We start from the raw sequence: 24,889 nt of genomic DNA on the forward strand, positions 1-24,889 counted from the left end.
CTAGAAAGCCATTTTCTAAAGCAAAGAGAGCAACTGATTTTCTAGATATCATATATTCTGACATTTGTGATCCATTTAATGAGATGACATGTGACAGTTCCTGTTATTTTATCATATTTATCAATGATTATACTTGCTACGGGTATGTGTACATAATCTGGCATAAATCGCAAGCAATAGATTACTTTCGTTATTTTATGCTAGAGGTTGAAAATCAGTTGGACAGAAGAATTAAGGTTCTTCGCATTGATTGAGAGCGAGAATACTTATCTGATCAATTTAAGAAGTTTTGTGAAAATAAGGGAATTCGAAGACAAAGTTGATGTCCTACACTCCGCAACAAAATGGTGTTGCAGAAAGAATGAATCGTACTCTGTTAGATATAGAGGTCTATGATGGCTCGCGCTAACATCCCAATTTCATTTTGGGGAGATGTACTCCTTATTGTGATGTATGTCTTAAACAGAGAGCCATCAAAATCTATTTCTAAGACCCCATATGAGTTATGGATAGGTAGAAAGCAAGATCTTTCTCATTTACGTCCTTGAGGGTCAGCTGCACATGTTCATAGCCCTTCTCAATTGACAGGGAAACTAGAAAAGTGGTCTCGCGAGTGCATTTTTGTCAAATATTATGAGCATTCAAGTGAATATGTGTTATGTCAAGAACATGACGGTGGCGGGATGAAGAAAATAGAATCTCGCGATGTAGATTTTATAGAGACGAAATTCCTTAAAAAGAAGCAATCTCGTACGTCTGAAAAGCTTTATAAAGAGCCTGAATCTCAGACAGACATTGAGATAGTTCCTTCACTTGAGGACAATAGTGGCAGTTTTTCCATGATTGTCAATGATAGTGGGAGTAAGCCACTGGTTGAGAATGAGTATATGACCCATATTGAGTCACCGACCATGCTAGAGACACTTATTGAGAGTGAATCGTAGGTCAAACTTCGAATGAGTTAACATGGAAAAGTTCTTCGTAGACGCTTCGAAGTAGAGGGTCTCACATGCATTTCACTTGATGCTAATGAGCCTAAGAGGCATTTAATTCTCATGTTGTGGACCAGTGGATTTCTGCTATGAAAGACGAGCTTAATTCTATGAAGCATAATCAAATATGGGAACTTGTGGATTTGCCGCCTAATAGAAGATCAATTAAAAATAAGTGGGTCTTGAAAATCAAGAGGAAGGTAGATGAAACTATAGATAAGTATAAAGCCCGCTTAGTGGTGAAAGGGTTCACCCAAATTGAGGGAGTGTACTACGATGAGACATTCTCCATGGTGGTGAGAATGACTTCTATTCACCTAATCCTAGCAATCATCCCACATATGAACCTGAAACTCTTTCAAATGAATGTGAGACAGATTTTATGAATGGTGACTTAATGGAAGAGATCTATATGGAGCAACCTAAAGGTTTTGTAGCCTCTGGCCTTGAGCGCATAGTGTGCAAGCTCAATAAGTCCATATATCGTCTCAAACAGTCATCAAGACAATGGTTATCAAATTTCATAAGGCTATAATAACTTATGGTTTTAAAATGCTTCAAGAAGATCATTGCATATATGCATTAAGAAGTATAAGAAAAACATTCAGATATTATCTTTGTATGTGGACGATATTTTATTAGCCGAGAATGATCTGGAGTATTTGTTACCACAAAGGAATGATTGTCCTCCAATTGTGAGACACAATCCCTTCTTTAAAGGGAAGAGAGAGAGATAGAATATGTACTTTTAAGAGAAAGAGAATCATTATCTGAACATACCATATTTTGCATTTCCACATCTTAATTTTAGAGAGAGAGTAGCACAATTTGAGAGAGAGTGATTAAGAGGTACTTAGAGATTAGAAGAGAGATTATGGTTTCCTAGATTTTTAGAAGTAATAAGCCTAAAGATATGTTTACAAGATATCATTTCCTAAAAAGATATAAAACATATAATATAAGGAAAATTGTTTCATGCGGGCTGGACCGCATTTCTATATATGTTGTTCAAAAAGTTTAAAGCATCCATCGTAAATATGGATGCAAGTAGGTGTTCTATCTAAAAACAATATAAACTAACGGTCCAAATGTTTTCTTACTAGAATTATTATCTTTAGTTTTTAAAAATTATTTATTTTTTCATATTCATGATCTCCATGTTAGAGATTACATGTCTTTAAAAATTAAGTTTTAAAATCCATCTCAAAAATAGATTTATTAAGAGGCTTACATTTCTACATATGCGGGCTTGGCCACATAGAAACCGGGTCCATAACATAATGTATTTTATATTTATTTTATTAAATATATTATATATGGCATAATATAATAAATAATATTGTGTATTTCATATTTATTTTATTAATACATATTTGTATTTTATATAATATAAGATATATACATTATAAATATATAAAAAATATATCATAATATAACACATATTTATAGTGTATTCTTTATATGTATTTCTAATATATAGGTTTGTATAGAGCCGAGACTCTAAATAATCAAAGTAGAGCCCACCTTCAAATATAATCAAAGTAGAGCCCACCTTCAAATAGAGTCGCGTAATGTGGTCTTTATAATAGCCTTAAAATATATTTTCATCTCTAATTGTGAAATTTAAAGCTTAAAAAATAGTGGAGATCGAGTAGATCTATGAAAACTTGAAAATCTTGAAAATTGATGGTCCAAAAATGCATTGCAAGATGAACTATTTCCAAAACTTGAATATTTTTTTAATGTCAATGCATCTTGATGTTAAGATGATCAATTTGACGATATTTGGGTATCAAAACAACCTCTTCTACTGAAATTTTTGAGATAGGCTCTGACATGATTGTTTAGAGCTTAGGCTCCATATAAATTTTTTCTTTTAAATATAAATGTATAACATATACAGTAATATATAACATAACATATGTTATAATTATTTTATTAATATATATTTGTATTTTATATAATACATATAGTATAAAATATAATAAAATTTATAATTTAAAAAATAATGATATATATATATATATATATATATATATATATATATATATATATATATATATATATATATATATATATATATATATATATATATATATTATGTAACGTAATAAATCTAATCTATATATTATATATAATATACATAATATATTACAATTTAATATTTTATAAATATAAATAATCTATATAATAAATAATATATAATATAATATTATTAACAATATAAATATAAATATAAATATAAGGAGGGAGGCAAAATAGGGTTTGAGGAAGAGGCCCTCTTCGAGGACCAAATTTCTATTTTAAGTTCTATTGTTGTAGATGAAATTGTTTTTCTTACGCACAAGGCAGTAAAGAAGGTTTGAGGAAATTTCTTTATATATACAAATATATATTAAATGTATTATGTATAATAAAAATACATATGAATAATTTAAATTTAAATTTAAATAAATATTAATATTAATATATATATATATTTAAAATATAATATAATATATATTCTAGTGTATTTTATATGTATTTTATATTTTTTTTATTAATATATATTTGTATAATATTCTAAAGCACAGTTTCTATGCGGCCTGCCCGCATATTATGGAAATGCGGGCTTGCCAATAAATATATTTTTTAAATATAATTTGATCCAATTTTTAGAGAATATATAATCTTTAATATTGAGATCACGGATATGAAAAAAAAGAAAAATTGAAATCTAAAAATAATAATTATATTAAAAAAACATTTGGACCGTTAGTTACACTTGTTTTTAGATGGACCACCTATGTGTATCCATCTTTAAAATGGATGCTTTATACGTTTGGACCGCATATTGTAGATATGCAGTCCAGCCCGCATGAAACAATTTTCCTATTTTAAATATCTATTATATTAATAAAATATATTAAATAATAAAATATGTATTATATAAGTATATTGTATTTCATAAATATACTATATGTAATACAAATATATATTATATATATTATGTATAGTAAAAATATATATTAATAATTTAAATATAAACATACAATTAGTGTGGGTTGTATATGGTTGAAACCTTAAATAATCCAATTAAGGCACATCTCTTAATTCTATCATAAATGTAATTGGATATAAAAAATGATTAGGATGGCTTGAGAATTTAATTATAAAATTTTATACTCTAAAAATGGTACAAGTAGATATATAAACACATGAAAAATTTGAAAATAAACGATCCAGATAATATGGTGCAAGATATCAAAATGATCAATTAAAAGGTTTTTCAACATCCGAACAACCTTTTATAATTGATTTTTGAGGTGCATCTTTAATTCTACATTTTAAAGTTGCAACCTTATATAAACGTTTTCCATATGTAATATATGTAACATACATAATTTAAATAAAAACATGGTAAATATATATATATATATATATTAGTGTATTTTATATGGATGAAGTTTCTATAAGCCCTAGGCTTTATAGAAACAAAATAAAGCCTCATCTCAAGAACTTTTAGGGAAAGTAATTTTTTGCAATGGAAATCTCTATGATGGATCTAAAATCAATTTCCAACTCCAGCAATAAAATTTGAAACTAAAAAGTGGTACTGATCTTGCGGATCTATGGATACTTATTTTTATGGTAAAATAGATGGTCTAGATAATTTGTTATAATATACACTATTTTTAGAGCTTAAAATCCTGTTTTTTTTTCACAACCATAATGTTCAAGCCCATATGATCCATGTAAAAGTTTTAAATGATTGACTTATAATTTTCAAGGAGTTATGAGATGAGGCTTTACTTATTGGGTGCGGTTTGTGTAGGGCGAGGCTGTAAACAATCAAAGTAAAGCGCACCTTCAAATAGCATAAAAAAATGTGGTTTCAATACTGGAAATCTTTGTGATAGCCTTAATATATATTTTCAACTTTAATTATAAAATTTCAAGCTTAAAAAATAATAGATCGAGCAAATCTATGAAAACTTGAAAATCTTGAAAATTGATAGCTAAAAATGCGTTATAAAATCCACTATTTTCAAAACTTGAAATCCATTTTTTTTCTCATGTCCATACATCTTGAATGTCGAAATGATCAATTTGAGGATATTTGGGCATCAAAACAACATCTTCTAGTGAAGTTTTTGAGGTGGGCTCTAATTTGATTGTTTAAAACCTGGCTCTATATAAACTTTTTTTTACTTAGTTTGATAATGTCCAACCTAGTGTTTGCAAAATCGACCTAGAACGGTTACCAGACTTGGGTCGGGAAGCGATTAATAGACCTAACTGGTAAACTGGCCGATCTAGGTGGTCAAAAACGTGTTAAAAAAATATAAAAAAAATCTACTAAAATATGAAAAGCTTATAAAGAATGATTAAAACAAAACACATTCAAATGAAGTTGAAAATTAATGGAAAAATAGATTTTAATGAATCGATTTTTGAATTAAAATGAATATTAATGATAAAAATAGTTTTTAATCTTTACCATAATATAAAGCAGGTTAAAAATACATTACAAACCAAAGTTTTTATTTTGGAGAATTTATATACATTTTTTTGGACTTTTTTTTTTAAAGACCTTTCGATCACCAAAATAGCTCAAAACCGGAATCGATCACTTGCCACTACCGATCTAACCAATCGGTTAGTGGTTAGATAGCCCGGTTTTTAAAAAATGGTCCAGCCCTTTCAAACTATTTTCCATATATATGTATCGATATGTGGGCTCCTTTAAAATCTACTATAGATAAATTTTTTGAGATTTGTTAATCTCAATTATTGTGGTTATTATGTCCGTAGGATTTATTGTGGTTAGGATGCATGTACAATTTATATTTTTAAGGGCTACAAAATATATCTTTTTTAATATATTTTTCCACAATGTATATTGAAAGCTAATTTTTATAAAGCAGGAGACCCCCTAATTTAATACTCACCATGCTTCAAGTCGTCTAATTCTGCTGTGTAAAGATGCACACTCTGTCTCCCTCGTTCTTGTTATCGAAGCTTGACCAGCTTAAAAAACTCCTTTACCTGATTTAAAATGCTTTTGTCTCCTTAAAGGTATTTCTCCTTTGAGCTTCTGAAATGGGCTTTAATGGCGACTTTAAATGAAGGAAAAACCCATCAAAATCCCCAAATGGAAACCTTGTAGGAGAAAAAGGACAAGAGGAAGAAGAAGATACAATGGAAACAGAGGAGCCTCAGCCACTGAGCCCGGCTGCTCGTCTCTTTAAGCAGCCCCTTTTCAATTGCAGTATTCTTTGTATGTTAGGATTAGGGAAAAAAGTCACCGATATTGAAGCTGTAATGGCAGGGCTAGAGAGAACCATGGCGAGGCATCCTAGATTCTCGAGCATCGTGGTAAGGGTTTCTCTTACTGATATATATCTTATGCGATTATTTTTTTTTGGGGTTTTTTTATATGGGTTTTTAGGAGTGTTTTTTAATTGAAAATGGATGGGATTTCTTTGAGGTTTTTGTATTGATAGATCTTTCACCTGATTCTTGAAAAACCTTTTTCATTTCATTTGTTGTTTTGGGGTTTGATCTATGGTATATGATCTGAGAACAAAATGAAGCCGAAATATCGAATTGAAAAGCCGCTTTTCTTTAGGAGAGGTCCAAAACCAGGACCGGAACTCCCCGACAGAAGCTGGATTCTTGCCTTTCTTCGCTCGAATTTCTGAGAAATTTCGGGAGGAGAAAAATGAAATTCTTAAATTTCGTCCTAATATCACTGAATATCGAGACGGAGTTTCATTTGGCTTTCCATTTTTTCGCCTTTTTTTTTTTTTTTTGCACTTAATTGATATTATGGATCTACCGGAAATGATAAGAAGTAAATGTTACGGGTTTGATTGTAATTCTGTGAATTGTGAATATTTTTAAATGATTTTCTTATAAGTCTAATTTTTTGTGGTACACTTGTTTGTATTATTCATTGGCCGGTAGTGTATTATTTACTTCTATGTTTGTATAGTACATGTACCATACCGTCCAATCTGTTCCATGTACCAACTACACCTTGAGCAGGGGAAAGATCGCCGTCTGCCATTGTTGACAACGGCGGATGGTATATGTATCGCACTCAACTTTATGATCCTTTACTGTGTATATGTTTGTCCTGTTTTTTCTGTCAATTCCAGCGTTTAAAAAATCGCCGACTCGCTCGGTTTGACTCGGAATTCACGAAAAAGGTACCGGATCAGTTCAAAAAACGGGAATCGTCCGGTTCTAGAGAGAACCGGACGATTCCGTACAGTGACTCGCCGATTCACTGTGCGGAATCGGCGAGTCGGTGAAGAACACGGGTTGCACAGTGTTCTTCACGGATTTTTTCAAATTTGTCATTTTTTGATCATTTTTTTTGTTTTTTTCGGCATGTGATTTGTTTTTCAGGCTGTAAACAGCTTTATTCAGATTTTTCAAGGATTAAATGGTGGAAAAATTGGTTGTTTTTGGATCAAGAAAAATTCGGGGTTTAGGGTTTCCGCCATTTCTGAAATTTCATGCCAAATAGGGCATGAATCTTTCAAAATTTGTAGGCATATTGATCTTAAAGCTGTGAATCAAAAGATTTTGTTACTAATTTGTGATAATCGTTGAGAAAAACAGAGTTTTTTGGAGATTGAAGGCTTCGGTTCACAAAAACAGATAAGAACTTTGGGTTTTTTTTTTTTTCCGCCATTTGATTTATTTCACGGCATATTTTGAACAAAATGAGTTCAATAATTAGGGTTTTTAATCTTTATTGTGTCTAGTATGATTTAAAATTTTTAATTTTACGTAATCTGATCAATTACAACAAGAAATTTGATATGAACAGTGAGATGCCTGCGGAACCAAATTCCGCTGTTTTTTTTTTTTTTTTTCCGCCTTTTGATTTTGTTTTCATGATATATTTGAAATAATGTGTTAAAAATTTAGGTTTTTGATTCCTTATATTGTTGTTTATCAGAAAATATAGTCAATTGGATGTAATTTATTCACTTGGAGGTGAATTTTTGAGTTAAAATCACTTATGTAAAACGACTCTGTGAAGAACAATTTTTTTTTTTTTTTTTTTTTTTTTTTTTTTTGTTGTGTAGCCCATGATAGAATTTTTTGTAATCTATGATCGAATTTTTTGTAATCCATGATCAAAATGTTTGTTTTTTTTTCTTGTAATCCATGATCGAATTTTATTTTTTATTTTTTATTTTTGTAACCCATGATAGAATTTTTTGTAATCCATGATCGAATGTTTTGTAATCCATGATCGAAATGTTTGTTTTTTTTTGTAATCCATGATCGAATTTTTTGTTTTTTGTTTTTTATGTAACCCATGATAGAGTTTTTTGTAATCAATGATTGAATTTTTTGTTATCCATGATGTAATTGTTTTTTTCTTTTTTTGTAATCCACGATCGAATTTTTCGTTTTTTTTTTTTGTAATGCATGATCGAATTTTATGTAATCCATGAACGAATTTTTTGTAATCCATGATAGAATTTTCTGTAATCCATGATCGACTTTTTTGTAATCCATGATCGAATTTTATGTAATCCATGATCGAATTTTTTGTAATCCATGATAGAATTTTCTGTAATCCATGATCGACTTTTTTGTAATCCATGATCGAAATGTTTGTTTTTTTTACTTGTAATCCATGATCGAATTTTTTGTGTTTTTTTTTTTTTTGTAACCCATGATTGAATTTTTTGTAATATGATCGAATTGTTTTTTTCTGTTCTTGTAATCCACGATCGAATTTTTTGTTTTTTTATGTTTTTTTTTTTTTTTGTAATCCATGATCGAATTCTATGTAATCCATGATCGAATTTTATGTAATCCATGAGCGAATTTTTTGTAATCCATGATCGAATTTTTTGTAATCCATGATCGAATATTTAGAAAATTTATGATTTTTTTTTTTTAATCCATGATCGAACTTTTTGAAAATTTGTTAATTTTTTTTTTTAATCTATGATCGAATTTTTTGAAAATTTGCTGTACTTTTTTTTTTTACTTCTTTTTATCCATGATCGAATTTTTTGAAAAATGATGATTTTTCGAAAAGATGTGAAAATCGTGATAAAGTTTTGATTATCATGATGTATTAAACATTTAAAATTTTAAACCCAATTTTTAATTTTTATTGTTTGAGTTTGCTGTAAATTTTTTTTTTTTTTTCCATGATCGAATTTTTTGAAAAATGATGATTTTTCGAAAAGATGTGAAAATCGTGACAAGGTTTTAATTATCATGAGGTATTAAACCATATTTTAAATTTTTATTGTTAAAGTTTTTGTTGAAAAAATTGTATGTTGATGGATTATTTATGCAAAAAAATGCATGTTATTATATTTTCAATACAAAACTGTATTTTTTTTATCTGTTGTTCATGGATTTTTTAGTTGGAATGACTGATGTTAGCCGGCTCTTTGAAGAATTGTTTTTATTATTAATTTTTTAATGCAAAAAATATATGTTCTTGATAATTGAGTTGTAGCCATGTTTGGAGCTTGCATTTTGTATTATTCTAAATGTTTGTAATTGATATGTACGAAAATATTATTGTTCTTTTGCAATAACAAATAACAACGAATATGACTACATGAACTACCGCAACATATTATCATTACATATGGTGATTATTTTTCTTTTTGAACTGTCAGGTTAATTTAAACTTTTTACATCTTAATTTAGATCGTATATTACTAATTTTATGCTTTATTGTAGTCCATGTATGCTGATATACTTATTCCATGATAATTCTATGTTTATCCTTTTGTGTGATGTAAATTAAATGTTGAATGGCGGTTCATGCAGGGGAAGAACATATCAATATTCGCATATTCATTCAAAAACATGAAAATTCTTAATGGAGTACCCTCATTTTTTATTGAATTCCTAAAAAACAATATTTATAATGAATTTTAATAATTTTTTCGGATTTTTTTGAAGCTTTATTCTGACCGATTCACCCGATTCCGATCCGGATCGCCGATTCGCCGATCCGGATCGGTTTTTGAAAAGCCCGATCCGGATCACCGATCCGGTTTTTAAACCATTGGTCAATTCATTTTTCGAGCGCATATACTATGCTCCCTGCTCCTATTTGGGAGGACTTCTCCAGTAGGAAATTATGGTAACCTCCTTATAATATCTTTCGCATTATTTTTTTAAGAGATTAGTACTTGCACCGAATGTTGTCCGGTTCATTCGGTTTGGTGAGAAAAAAGAAGCAATTCGATGCTTCGGGCTAATTCGGGAGAAGGCTTCAAATTTTTTTTAATTTAAATTAATTTTTATATGAATATTTAAAAATAATAAAAAAATTTAAAAAAGATTCAGAAAAAAACAAAAAACATACTTTTATATAAATATTTCTTTGCTTCGGCTGAGTCACCACGAATCTGACTGAAGCCACAACACTATGCTTCGCTTCACTTCGGTCTCGGCCTAAAATCCGAAGGCTTCGGTCTCGATCTAAAATCCGAGGGCTTTAACCTCTTTGGCTGAAAATCCTAATTTGACAACACTGGTTGCACCTGTTTAAAAAAGGAAAAATTATATATTCCCCACTGGACCTAACATTTCATTATGTAAACATTGCGTATTTTGCAAATATCCCCCTACTCAAAGGGTGGGGTCCTTCAGGATGAAAATACCCTCCGTTATAATACATATTTCTCTCGCACGCTCTTGATTTTTTAAGATAATGCCGGTCCAGTACACATTGTGAATGACCATTAAACAAATATACCGGCTCGACACACATTATGCCGGATTATTAGCTTTATTTTAAAAGATGAAGTGATGTGCCCGGCATTTTACCAGTTGGTTTTTTTTTTTTTTTTTTGGAGAGGGGGCATATGCCTAGAAAGTAGGGTCAAAAGGGGCACGTATAATTGTACATTTTAAAAATCACCAAGTAGAAGCAAGGTCAAAAAGGGTACGTATATTTGTACATTTTAAAAATCACCAAGTTGCTTGAAAAGCCAAAGAATGGACACGGGACTGGTTCGGGTCCCCTATGAAATCAAGCTTTGGGCGGTTCACCTGAGTTTTGTTTTATTAGTAATATGTCATAAAACATTGTTTTTTGATCGACTTGAATCTTTAACCATGATTAGGATTTTTAAGCAAATGTGATTTAGACGTTGCACTTTTTGCTTTTATTCTTATAAAGGTAGGATGCCACTCAAAACTAGTGGGTGACTTGGACGGATTAGTTGGATTTTTAAAACACTAAGACTGCTGCTTTAATTGTTTTCACCCATGCAAGTATTTGGCTTTTTGGTAATTCCCACCCCTGTTACCTTTTTAATCCTGACAAATAATACCGAAAGGTAATCCCTACGTCCACAAGATTATTTTCTCCTTATTTTCAATTTTTCTAGCTTGTACTTTCGAGAAAGAAAATTTGTGCTCAAGTGTTAGGATCACTGGACTGGAAAAATACAAGTAATTATTTATTAGAATAAACTTTAGAAAAAGGTTATTATTCAATGATTAGATCCTAAGTGTTCTAAAACCATCCAACCATCCTAAACAGAATTAATTCCCTTGTTTTCTTAATGTTACTATTTTGTATTACCTTGCAAATGCAGAAAGAGGATAGTTCTGGTAAGCAACAATGGGTTAGGACCAATGTGGTTATGGAGGACCACATTATTACACAACCTTTTGATGAAGATCAAGAAGCTAATGGGGCAGATTTGATAGATCAATACATCACAAAACTGAGCACTACTCCATTAGATATGTCAAAGCCCCTTTGGGAACTCCATATATTGAATTTGAAGACCGATGAAGCCGAGGCGACGGCCATTTTTCGAATCCACCACTCTTTGGGGGATGGCATTTCGTTGATGTCTCTTTTGATGGCATGTACGAGGAAAACGAGTGACCCTGATTCACTTCCCTCTGTACCCCAGCGAAAGGAAAAGCCATTAGAGAATAGAAGTGGTTTATTGTCCATTTTAAGTAGGATTTGGGTAATTTTTCTGACCATTTGGTATACATTGATGGACCTTTTGCTCTTTATACCCAATACCTTGTTTTTGAAGGACACTGATACCCCAATTAAGGGCTTACCTGGTGTTGAGAAAAGTCCCAAGAAGGTTGTTCACTTGACTCTTAGTTTGGATGACATGAAGAAAATGAAATATCATGTAAATGGGGTAATTATCTCTCTCTTTGAGCTAGTAGTTTTGTTATGATATTTCAGTTTTCGGACCGATACTATAATAGGGGTGTATGTACATTTTCTTTTTACTTTCATTTAAAGTAGTACTTTTTTTCTTTTTTATTGTTTTTAACCTTTCTAAATATATTTGCTATTTCGGCATTTGCAGACTTTGAATGATGTTATGTTGGGAATTACATCAGCTGGCCTTGTCAAATACCTTGCCAGACGATATGGTATGTCTTCTCCTATATGTAGCTTGTAAGACCTGGTTATGTGAATGATTATCATTTCAATGTATGATAATATTTTTTTTTTTTTGGTTTTTTCAACATTGTAGAATTATCAAAAGAGAATCACAATGGGAAAACAGAGAAACCAAGTTTCCCCCAAAACATTCATATACGATCATCTCTCTTGGTTAACTTGAGAAGTGCACCAGGGCTCCATGTAAGTATTTTTCATTTTGCATTTTTTGTTTTTTGTTGTGCCGATTTTTGTATTCGTGCTGTTATTTATTATTATTATTATTATAAAGAAAAGTAGTTAATTGATAAGGCCATTCATCTTTGGTGTACAAGGAGGTCATGTTCACATTTGGTCATTATATTTGAAATTAGGCCGTGAGGGGTGTGCCAATAAGTAACCAGGCTGGTGGGTTTGATATTTGACGGTTTGTCGAAATTTGGGCACACTCCGAATTATTGGGTTCAATATGTTATGGTTAAGAGTAATTATGACCTGCTTGTCTCCAAAGTAAATAGTTTTATAGTGTATATTCTTGTAGTACTTGATATTTTTAAAACACAAGAAAGTGTAGGATAAGGTCAATTACTCAACTTTGGTACTATAAGATCACAATTATCTTTAGCAATAAGATGTGAAATCAGAGGCATAGTGGGATATTGTCAGGCAAAAAAGCCGAAGAAAAAAAAAAAAAGTTTTTCAAATTTCTTGTTCTATTTGCTAGATTGATGGTGACTTTTCTTGTATTAAAAATGAAAATTACCATGGTATCCAATCCAATCCCTTGATGTATGTGGTTAGAATTAAGTTATTGGGTTCGTTCACAAAACAGCGACTACCACAAGAAGAAACTGACAAAAACATCCATTAAAGCTGCAAATCAATGACTCAATACAAAAAAAGAAAAAAGAAAAAAAAGAAGCAAATCAATGAACAAAAAAGAAAAAAAAAAGAAAGAAAGAAAGAAGAAGAAGAGGAAAAAGTACAAGTACAAAACTCTGCGCTCTTATTAGAAAAATATTAGTACTTGTAGCTAATTTATGTTGAAAAGTGTTTGGTGAGCGGCGGAATCATCTGTTAATGTGCAGCCGCCCTTCAAAATTCATCGTAAAGATGGATTTTAGATCCAAATTTTTGGGATGATAGTGAATCTGGATAAACTTTTAACCTTTAGTTGGGTCACCTTCCTTTGACGTCCGGATGCCATATACCTAAGAGGATGCATATGTTTTGATGAGTCGGCTGTCTCACTAAAATTAGGTCCAATATATATTGACTTCACCCTATGAACCTAATTGAAAACACCTCACCACTTTCATTACTATTGAAAACACAATTAAATTATTCATGTGGTACCAATTCCTGGGCATGTGAGAAGATGATAGAAAAGGACTTTTGGGAAAATGTAACCCGCAAAATTTGTTGAGCCCGAACTACCACCCGAATTTGGCCAAACCCAAACATTTTTTTCTTGAAACGGTTGCATTTTGTGAATCAAAAAGAGAATGAAGAAAGTTCTAAAGATCAAGAAAACCCAAACGTGAGCGGGCTTAAACGTTGCCCCAACAACCAAACAAGTATAGCCCCGCCTCAAAACTAAGAGCGAATTGAAGTTTTAACGTCGGAAAACCTTCAAGTTGATAATCTTGGTTTTAACTATTATTGTTATGAAAAAATTTAGGATTTCAAACCCTAAAAATTAATTTATATTGTAACACGTTATCTAGACGGTCTGTTTTTCCTCAAAATAAGTGGTCACAGATTCGCAAGATCTTAATTATGTTTTGAGCTCCAAATTTTATAGTTGGTGTTGAATATTGATTTTAGAGCCATCATGGAGATTTTCGATGTTCAAAGTGTTTTTGGGTGAGACTTTACTTTGTGTTCATAAAACCTAGGCGTTATGAAAACTGCATCCTTGTAAGAAATCCTTGAAGTTTATTTTCGTTTTGTTTATTTATTTCTTTTTTTTTGATAAATGTTCTCTAGCTTTATTAAAGACTAATGAAATGAAATTACATTATTGGAGATTAAAGCCTCCGATAGATAAGCGCCCCTTTTGGCCAAAGAATCCGCCAATCCATTAGCTTTTCTATAAACATGCACGAATGAGATGGATATAGGTCTTATCAGAGCCAAAACCTCCAATAGAAGAGCTCTAAGCTCCCACCAGAATTGCTCTCCGTTACACCACTTAATGACATTCAAAGAATAGCCTTCAATCACACAACACGAGTTCAGATTTTTCTCAACAAAAAACATGTGGAATAGGGAATGAAATTCAGCTGAATTGGCAGTGGATTTACCTACTGATCTGCATAGGAGAAAATTACATTCCTTTCCCAATTTCTTACCACTCCACCAACTAACCTTGAATTCCCCAAGGAGAATTCCCCAAGGAGCTGCCATCGAAATTCATCTTGAGAGTTCCCTCATAAGGAAGGTTCCAAATCCCCTTTCGTCTGTATTTAATAAATCCCATCAAGAACAGGTTCGATAGATTTATCTGAACATCCACTTCAGCTAAAGCTTGCCCCCCTTTAGTGACCGATAGCCACAACCAAACCGAATGCAAAATCCTCTCCAAAATTCTCTAAAAAGAAATGCTTTTCCCTCTCCATAATTTTCTGAAAAGAAATACTTTTCCCTTCAAATGTCCTCCTGCTCCTTTTCTTTCTCACGGCTTTGGTGGAATAAGTATAACACCGACTTTGCAATGACCTGTAGAATTTAAGCACGTATACTGTGGTTGCACTAGTATATTGTACACTTGTTCTATCGGGTTGAGAGTTACTTGAGAGAACTTTGTTATCCAAAACCTTCGGGATCCACTTAAGAATCACATGATTATTTTCCAACAAAAAAAAAAAAAAAAAAAAAAGTCGACACTTAGATCTCATCTTTTAAAATTTGATAGTCCTTCATTCTTGGAATTTCATTTTTTTTCAAGTACATAAAAATTGTGATTTGAACATTTTTCTTTTTAAGGTTAACGGCCATGTTGAAGATTTTGCATGCTCATAACTTTGTGGATGAAAATATCCGCGGGGTGAGGGTTGTCTAAGGTGTCAACGTTGTACTATTGAAATAAGGTGCTTTTCAAAATTATGCTGAAAATGCAGTTGCAGTGTCGCAAAGCCTTTCAATGATATGAAAATCTATTTTTGCCCCCAATTATGAAATTTAAAGTTCCAAAAATAATGACACTATCAAACAAATCTACAAACACTTGGAAATTTAAAAAACAGACGGTTTGTTAGAAATGAGCTATTTTTAGAACTAGAAATTCTCTTTTTATCTTTTTTATGAACTCGAGGTTGAGATGATCGATTTGAGGGTTTTCCAATAGGAACAACCTTCTGTAGTGAGTTTTTTAGGTACACCTTACTTGTATAGTATAAGGTTGACACCTTATATGAACTTTTTCCATATCCCCGATTTGTCATTCGATAATTATGAAATTCTTTGTACTTCTTCCCCAATATCCCCAAGAAAATCCCACCAAATGTCGTGGTTCACCCAAAACTTCTTTTATTTATTTAAATATGGGTTTTGGGAGAGAGAACTCCTAGGTATGAAGTCTATATACACGTCTTAAATATCTTTTTATACATGTACTGAACTTTTTTTGAGATGTATGCATGTTATCCTCATGCCATGGATACTTTATAGGGAGAATCTCCTACTTTCTTTCAATTTTAATAATATTCCTTTAAAAGTGAGGAATATGACATTTTTTCGGTTTATCATTGTTTGATTTAAATTTTTATTATTTAAAAATAGATTGTGTCAAATTAAAAGAAGATATTTGAAAAGTAATAGATATTTTGATTTGTTGCACTTCTGCATCTCACTTTGTGGATGGTATTATTTTGTTTTTTGGAGAAAATAATTCCTTTCAATAGTACATTCAATCCCTTTCAATAATTCGCCAGGCATTGGGGCCTGAGGCGAATTACCTTCGCAAATCCACTTGGATTTACCGGAGTACTGTACAGGGCCAAAGCCTAGATATGTTTTTTAAAAAATTTAAATAAAAACCAAAAGCAACATCAGAGAGTCCAAATACACTTAAAAAAGTATAGAAAGATGGATCTTTTTTAAAAATGATTTATAGTAGGAGAAATTATAAAAAAATTCAAGAAAAATATAAAAATAGGCTTATAGCAAAAAAAACAAAAAAACTCATCAATCTTTGCAAAAAACATGTAAATTGCATATAAAAAAGAAAAAATATCTCGGTGCCTCCATTTTAAACTTTTTCTCACTAGACCCAAAGTTTTAAAATATATCTTGATGTATAGAGATTTTATATATTATTTCTAATAACCTTTTAGACCAACTTTATTCGTTTTGATCTTTTTTTTTTTAACCAAAACAAATTTTAAAACATTTTTATTACACAACTCTCTTTTTCTCTCTACGTGATTCGTAAACCCCTCACTCTCTCTTCATTTTTTTTTTTTTTTTGGGTAAGTAGCTTGTCTCTCCTTGCGTATGCAAACATCCACCTACTCTCTTTTTCCCTTTACTTTCTCTTTCATCACGCGGTCCACCATTGTTGTCGATTCTCCATTGAAATCGAGGGGCTCGTTGTTTTATTTGGAAGACCAAATTTTTGTTTATTTGATCAAACCTATGAAAAATCCATCAACATAGGTATCATTTCCTGATTCAATGAAGAGAAGAAACTAACAAGAATAATTTTAGATTCATTACAGCATTATCATATCCCAGGAGAAGTTAAAATCCCACTATAAGTTTCCCCCATGGTGGCTACTTGGACAACCACACGAGCTCTCATAAGTTTCTGAACGAACTGAGAATTCCCTTGCCTGAAACTGATTAAGCCCCTGCAGTTAAAAGTGCACCGATTGGTATGAGGGGATTTCTGGCGCGCTTCTTCTGATCGCCATACAAGTCTTCTGTTTCCAAATGGGGGATCCCAGTCTCAGCCGAAGAACCCATCTTTCAAATTTCACGGAGACACTGCTACACCGCTACTCATTACTCTCTCACTCTCTTCTTTTTCGTTTCCATGGAGTCCAGTTTCTTGCTTTATTATTCGTTTGTGTTCGAGCATCCCACCATTTCTTAATCAACATCATTATGTCTTCTCTCTGCATGTTCTCTTCCTTGCCGGTGTACCTCCCTGGCTTCAACCCTGTTCCAACAAACACCACAATTGAACTTCTTCAGCTCCATATTTTCCAAATGGCGCCACATCATGGCCATTACCAGATTGTAAACCTGAAGAATTGCCGTGTAAACATCCTTGAAGAATAACCTAGAGAGAGAAACCCAAAAAATTGCAGAATTTAAAAAGAGGCATAGATGGATCACCAAGGTGAGACAGCCATTGAAACTTGTCTGGTCACTGTTGGCAATACCCAAATATTGTATTGAGGGGTGTGAAAAACTTTTAGAAGTGATCAGACAAGATCAAGAAGATGGGAAGAAGTGGGGAGCCCATATGAAGCAAATGGAGTTAAGGAAGGAGCGCGGGTGTAGTTGGATTGAGTTAGGGGCAAAGTTCATGGGTGGTTTTTGCAAGGAATTGAAGGTACTCCCTCCGTCTTTAATGAAATCCATAAAAAAAATGGAGAGGTTTAGAGAAGATTGAGATCAAAGGCCGGCCATCAACAGTGAGAAAGAGAGACAAAGGGGGTAGAAAGAGAGTAGTGGATGTTTGTGTACACATGGTGGAGAGACAAAATGAGAGAGAGTTAGGTAATAAAAGACATCTTTAAAAATTTGTTTAGGTTAAAAAAATAAAGTTGAAATGAATAAAGTTGGTTATTTTTAAAGAAATAATACCTATGTATTAATATATGTTTTAAAATTTTGGGTCTAGTGATAAATAAAACTTAAAAACAGGAGATATGAAGATATTTTTCGTATAAAAAATTTATATAATTATTCCCTACTTTTGACTATTTTTTGATAATTTTGTAATTTTTTTATTTACCGGCAGCACTTTCTTTTCTCCCCCCTTTTTTTGTGTGTTAACATATGTTCTTGAGCAAATTTTTATTCTTGATTTAGTAATTTTATTTTTCAACAGGAATTAGCCGAGATGATGAAGGACAAGTCGAAAAAAGCAAGATGGGGAAATCGTATGGGGTATTTGGTCTTTAAAATGCCTATGTTGAGACACACCGATCCTTTGGAGTACTTTCGTGAGGCGAAAGCCATTATTGATAGAAAGAAAATGTCATTCGAGCCCTTCATCACTTATTTTATTGGGAAACTCGTGGTTCGACTTTTTGGAATCAAGGTAACTTTTCCTACTTTTGCCATTAATTCTTAACTAAACTATTTAAAATAATTATAAATATTCCTTAATTTCACCTTAGAAAAAGAAAATTAATGCATTCCAAATAATTTTAAGAATTTATTAAACACCTTATTTGTTGGGACAATGGCGTGTAAGGTAAGGGTTGCAATGCACCGGGCCCTGGGCCGACCCTTGTCCCCATAGGATAGGCCACGCTCTATTAGGGCCCTGCCAGGCCGGAATAGAAACAAATGAAAAAAAAAAAATAAAAGAAAAAATAAGAAACAAATATGCCAGGTTGGGCTGAACCAGCTCGGCGCTGGTCGTATCCCGGCCCGTGGGCTATAATTTGTGGCCTAGGCCCTACAATTCTAGGACCGAGCTGCCCGGCCTATTGCGAGCCCTAGTGTATAGACAAATTCCTTTTTATATTGCCTAATCCATATTGGCAATATTTCAAACTAAAGATCGTAACAATGAAATAAAAAAATTAGAAAAATGTTTATATAACGATACTATCTTGTGACTACGGATGCACCTCAAAAATCCATCGAAAAAAGTAGTTTTAATGTTGAAAAGCCCTTTGATTGATCATCTCGACGTCGAGATATATGACCATGAAAAATAAAAAAATTTTAACCCTCATAAATAGTGCATTTTACAACATACTACCTACACCACCTATTTTCAAGATTTTCATATATTTATATATCTATTTGATTTTAACCATTTTTGAAATTTAAATTATATAATTAGATATAAAAATAGATTTTGATATAATGTTAAAAACATTTTATATCAAAATTATAAACCATGATAGAATTTGAAGGTGCATCTTACCTCTATAGTTATTACCTGCTACGGATGCATCCGTGTGCCAACTGCACCCAAAAAATAAAAGCAGTGTTATGCTTCTTACTTTTTAAAAATATTAAACGTAAACAAGAGTGCTTCCTTACACAATAAAGTCATAATAGAAAATGTTTTGTTTTATATCTTACTTTCTCCTAAACTCTCATATAAATTTTTATTAAATAAGGCTTCCATGCATGCACAATTAAATTCTAATTTTTAAATGTCTTCAGTTTTAGATTCAAAAATAATTTACTTACCAACAATCCAAAATGACGAAGGTGCATACTTTTATTTATCAGTAAAATAAATAATTATCTTTCAAAAAATAAAAATAAATAATTAAGTAAAGCATGAAAATTAGGAATTTATCTTAGTCCTTCTATTTAGGCGAATTGAGAAATTTATTTAATCCTATTATTGCAAGGGAATCTTATTAAATTGTTTTTATAAATAATGCAAACAATAATTTAAAATTAAAAACATAATTTATATTTAGAAAAAGTACTATATGTTTAGATACTGAATAGACTCTCAAACTCTATCAAGTTAAACTAGAAATAGGACTTCTCAATAAAACAAAAGGATACACATCTCAACAAAATAATGTTTATGTTTAAAAAGATAATAATTTCTATAAAATTTACGCAAACGTGAAGTAACATTGAGAACTTAAAAAATTAGATAAAATAGAATAAATAAGATAAACATTTTCATCAATTTCTCATATGGAACATCAGTTTTCAACCTACATATGATTAGCTAGTAAAGATCTATGTAACTTTCGCATCCGTTTACTAAATTAGAAGTTTTAAAAATAAAAAATAAAAAATAGAAGTTGAAAAATAAAAAACTTGAGATTTGATCAAAGGAGGAGTTATATACCACAATAATTTGAATGTTTGTGTGTTGTTTTTCAGAGTGCAGCACGCATGATGCATACTGCTCTCTCAAACACCACCTTCTCTTTCTCAAATGTGATGGGCCCCACAGAGGAGGTCGAATTTCTCGGTCTTCCTATCGTCTTTATTGCACCCACCGTTTATGGTCATCCTCATGTAAGTCTTTGTTTTCTTTAAATCTTCATTTTCTAGGTAAAATTTTTTTAGAGAGTTCATATTAAAATTTTAGAGAGATCATATTAAAACTTTAGAGGGAAAAAACATATGAAATTTTTTAGAGAGAAAATATACGAATTTTTTAAAGAGATAAACTATCTCATATTTTTAGAGAGAGAAACAATCGCAAATTTAAAATTTTAGAGAGATCATATTAAAATTTTAGAGAGAGAAACTATCTCAAATCTTAAGTATTAGAGAGATAAAGTATCTTAAAATTTTAGAGAGAGAAACTAGATTAAATTTTAGAGAGAGGAACTACTTGAAATTTTTTAAACAAAAATATCTCAAAATATTTAGAGAGAGAAAATATCTCAAAGTTTAAATTTTATAGATAGAGAGAGCATATTAAAATTTGGGAGATTCAAAATTATGTGAAATTTTAGATAGAAACTACTTGAAAATTTTTAGAGAGAGAAATTATCTCAAATTTTAAGTTTTAGGGGGAGAAACTGTCACAAATTTTGAGTTTGAGAGAGAGAAACTATCTTAAATTTTAATTTTTAGAGAGAGAAAATATCTTGAAGCTTTAGAGAGATAAACCATATCACATTTTAGATAGAGAAAGTGCCAAAAAATTTTAGAGAGAAACTATTTAAAATTTTAGATAGAGAAACTATCACAAATTTAAAGTTTTAGAGAGAGAATATATTTAAATTTTAGATAAAGAAACTACTTGAAAATTTTAGAGAGAAAAAATATCAAAAATTTTAAGTTTTAGATAGAGAAAATATCTTAAAACTTTAGAGAGAGAAATTATATCAAATTTTAGATAAAGAAAGTACCTGAAATCTTTAGAGAGAGAAACTATTGTAAAAATTTATGATTAAGAAACTACCACGAATTTTAAATTTTAGAGAGAGAAAAAGTATACGAAATTTTTAGGGAAAGAAAGTCTCTCAAAATTTAAGTTTTAGATATAGAAAGCGTCTTAAAATATTAGTGAGAGTAACTATATCAAAATTTTGAGTGAGAAAGTGCTTAAAATTTTTTAGAGAGAGAAACGATCTTAAAATTTTTAGAAACTATCTCAAATTTTAGAGAGAGAACTATATCATATTTTAGGGAGAGAAACTACCTGAAATTATTTAGAGGGAAACTATCTAAAAATTTTTATGGAGGGAAACTATCTCACAATTTTAGAGAGAGAAACTATATCAATGTTTAGAGAGAGAAAGTATATACAATTTTTAGAGATAGAAACTATCTCAAAATATTTAGAGAGATAGACTATTTCAAATTTTAAGTTTTTTAAAGAGAGTATTAAAATTTTAGAAAAAAAATTTAGAGAGGGAAACTATCTCAAAATTTTAGAGAGAGAAAGAGATAAAAGATTTGCATTTCCAAAAAAAAGATATTCCAGGCAATCCAAAGAGGGAATTCGTATTTTTTGGATTTCTATTAGATGCGATCCAAGCAGCATACACCAGATTCCAGGAAATTTTAGTCCAATAAATCTCAATTCCCGGATTGACTTTTCCTAAGATTGAAAAATCCAGGGATTCAGATGGGTCCTAAGATTCTCATTAGGACTTCCAAAGATTTGGGCCGGCCCAAGCGTTTGGGCCAAGTCCAGACCGTGCATGCTGTTTTTGGGCTTCGGTCATTTGATGAAAAGAATTAAGAAGTTGAACTTCAAGGGAAAGGTTTCTATGCTTCCCTGCGGCATAGGAGTTTTATCATCCCGCTACCATCTAGCCATCCAATTTTGATCAAGAGAGTCACTCACCATTTGATCTTAGATCCGACGTCTCAAAGTATTTTATTTTTAGTTTTTTTAATACAAATTGTATGAATATGAAATTTGGTACGTGTCATCTTCTCATTGGGGTGCACCTATAAAAAATATTAAAAATAATTTTTCGATAAAATATAATGATCAAAATACCCCTTGAAACTTTCAGAAGTATTTTGGTTATTTTATTTTTTTGAAAATATTTGTTTTTATATTTTTACTAGTGCGAGTTTAATAGAGGAATGGACGTCCAAACTTTGGTGTCAAAATAGTTTATAAAAAAAAATTAAAAATAAAATCGTGTAGAGACGTGACATTATAATTGGAGCAATCTTAACCTTCCATTTAGACTGGATGGTTGGATAAAGGGAAGGATGGAAATTCTATTTTGTAGGGGAAACATAGAAAGCTTGCCCAAACTTTAATACATGGCTTGATGCTATTACTGGTCCTGGCGAACATGTATATGTGAAATTTTTGGTTCAATTTGTTTTTAAAGGTGGACCATCTTGCCCATCAAAAAATCAAGCAAGTGATAAATAAATAAATAAGATGTATGTAAATGCATATGGCTATTAACACCTTTACTCCTCCAAGTGCAGTTCTTGATCTTAGTTTTGTTCGGGGGCAAAATTGCGACATGCAAAGAGATTTAAAACATAATGGTGGGTCAAAATTCGTGTAGTTAACTCCAAATAATTGGAAAAAAGTTTTGATGATGATATATAATGGTTGATTAGTTAGGGTTGGCAACAGGCCGAGCTTGGGGCAGCCCAGCCTGTGGTCCTATTCTTTTGAGGACCGGTACAGGCTCGATCCTGGACCTATCAAGGCCGGGCCGGCTGGAACTAGCCATATAAAATTAAAAAAAACAAAATAAAGATACAAAATAAAGGCCAGGCCAGCTTTTTAGGGCCGGTCCAGGCGACCCGACCCTATGATTACTATGCGCATTTGGTCTGAACTAACTAGAGTTTTTGTTGGAATACCATGTGAAATGTTCCAAGTAGTTAATATTTGACTCCCTCTTGCTAATTATTGTGTGTGTATAGAAACTTATAATCCTTGAGACTCTCTTTACAGGCTCTCACAATACATTATCAAAGCTATACAAACAAAGTGAAATTGGTTATATGTGTGGCTGAAGAGACCATCCCTGATCCATTCAACCTTTGCCAAGACATAGCTGACGCTTTGAAGCTCATGATCTCAGCAGTTAAAGATTAAACCTTTTTCAAATGACGCATGTAATTTAATTTTGAGCTGATCTTTTAAACACAAGTTAGCTCAAAACACATTTCAAATGGCGATGTAATTTTGAGCTAATCTTTTAAGCACAGGTTAGCTCGGATTTGAGCTTTGGACCCTGCTTCGGACATAATGAATCAGTCATTGATTTGAACCTTCAAGTTAGTTTTTTTTTTTTTTGGTATGTTCCCAAGTTTTTCATTGAGAATGTGAAAAAGGTTACAAATATAAAAGAGAGCAAGTTTTCCATGCTTCCCCTATAGCATATAATTTATATATTTTTCCATATCCAACCGGCCATTCTAAATATACGGTTGAGATGGCTCCAATTATAATGTCACATTCTATACTAATCTATTTTTAATTTTTTTATACAAAATATTTTGTTACCAAAATTTGGGAGTCTAATCCTCTTTTTGACCCGTACATAGAAAGAATATAAAACAAATATTCTCAATAAAATAATATAATTAAAATGCTCATTTTCAAGGGTATTTTAGTTATTATATTTTATTAAAAATATTTTTTAATATTTTATTTAAGTGTGTCCCATTGAGGTGATGGTACGTACCAAATTTCATATTCATATAGTTAGTAAAATAAAAATAAAATACTATGAAGCGTTGGATCTATTTTTAAATAGTTAGTGGCTCACTTGTTCTAAATTGGACGGTTGGATGAAGGGGAAGTATATATCTTTTATGCTGTAGGGGAAAGATAAAAACCTTTCCCAAAAAAGGAAGGTCTAGAATATACCGGAAAAAAAAAGTATATATCCCAATTCTAGCGTCCCAAGAATTTTATTTACCTATAAAAGTTGCCTCAATAAATTCGAATTTTAAAACTCCGAAATTTGTTTGAAATTTATTTTTGGATTTCAAAAATTCCAAAAAAAAAGTGTCCCAACAATTATATTTACCCAAAAAAATGTCCAAACAATATTAGTTACCCAACAAAAGTATCCCAACAATTATATTTACCCAAAAAAATGTCCAAACAATTTTAGTTACCCAAAAAAAGTGTCCCAACAATTTCAGATTAAAAACCAAAATTTACTTTAAAATTAAATTTTTGGATTTTTTAGAATCCAAAAATTGCATTATCCCACCGGATCATGTATTTTTGTTAATTTAGATATTGAAAATAAACAATTTTGTTAGGAAAAATGATCACAGACTACTCTTCAATATCTTCGGATCCACAATTTCGGATTTTGAAGGTTTGAAATTTTTTATTGATTTTGTGCCAAAT

The 24,889-nt window shown here is 31.3% G+C and overlaps 1 protein-coding gene across 2 annotated transcripts; it reads left to right on the forward strand.

Moving 5' to 3' along the window:
• The first annotated feature begins 5,923 nt into the window (after positions 1–5,923).
• LOC18442372 (wax ester synthase/diacylglycerol acyltransferase 6) lies at positions 5,924–23,799 on the forward strand. 2 transcript variants are annotated; one of them, XM_006852591.4, is made up of 7 exons: positions 5,924–6,350; positions 11,585–12,157; positions 12,332–12,398; positions 12,503–12,612; positions 18,473–18,685; positions 20,458–20,595; positions 23,474–23,799. In XM_006852591.4, exons 1-7 carry the CDS (start codon positions 6,174–6,176, stop codon positions 23,615–23,617), a joined length of 1,422 nt encoding a protein of 473 aa, XP_006852653.1. In that variant the 5' UTR covers positions 5,924–6,173; the 3' UTR covers positions 23,618–23,799. The 2 variants fall into 2 exon arrangements, with proteins under 2 accessions (XP_006852653.1, XP_088725998.1); XM_088869872.1 differs by lacking the exons at positions 18,473–18,685; positions 20,458–20,595; positions 23,474–23,799 and adding an exon at positions 12,744–12,918.
• Positions 23,800–24,889: the final 1,090 nt, after the last annotated feature.

This window comes from Amborella trichopoda, chromosome 1 (genome assembly GCF_054954075.1).
Source record: "Amborella trichopoda isolate Santa Cruz 75 chromosome 1, AtrichopodaSantaCruz75HAP2 v2.0, whole genome shotgun sequence".
Classification (NCBI taxonomy): domain Eukaryota; kingdom Viridiplantae; phylum Streptophyta; class Magnoliopsida; order Amborellales; family Amborellaceae; genus Amborella; species Amborella trichopoda.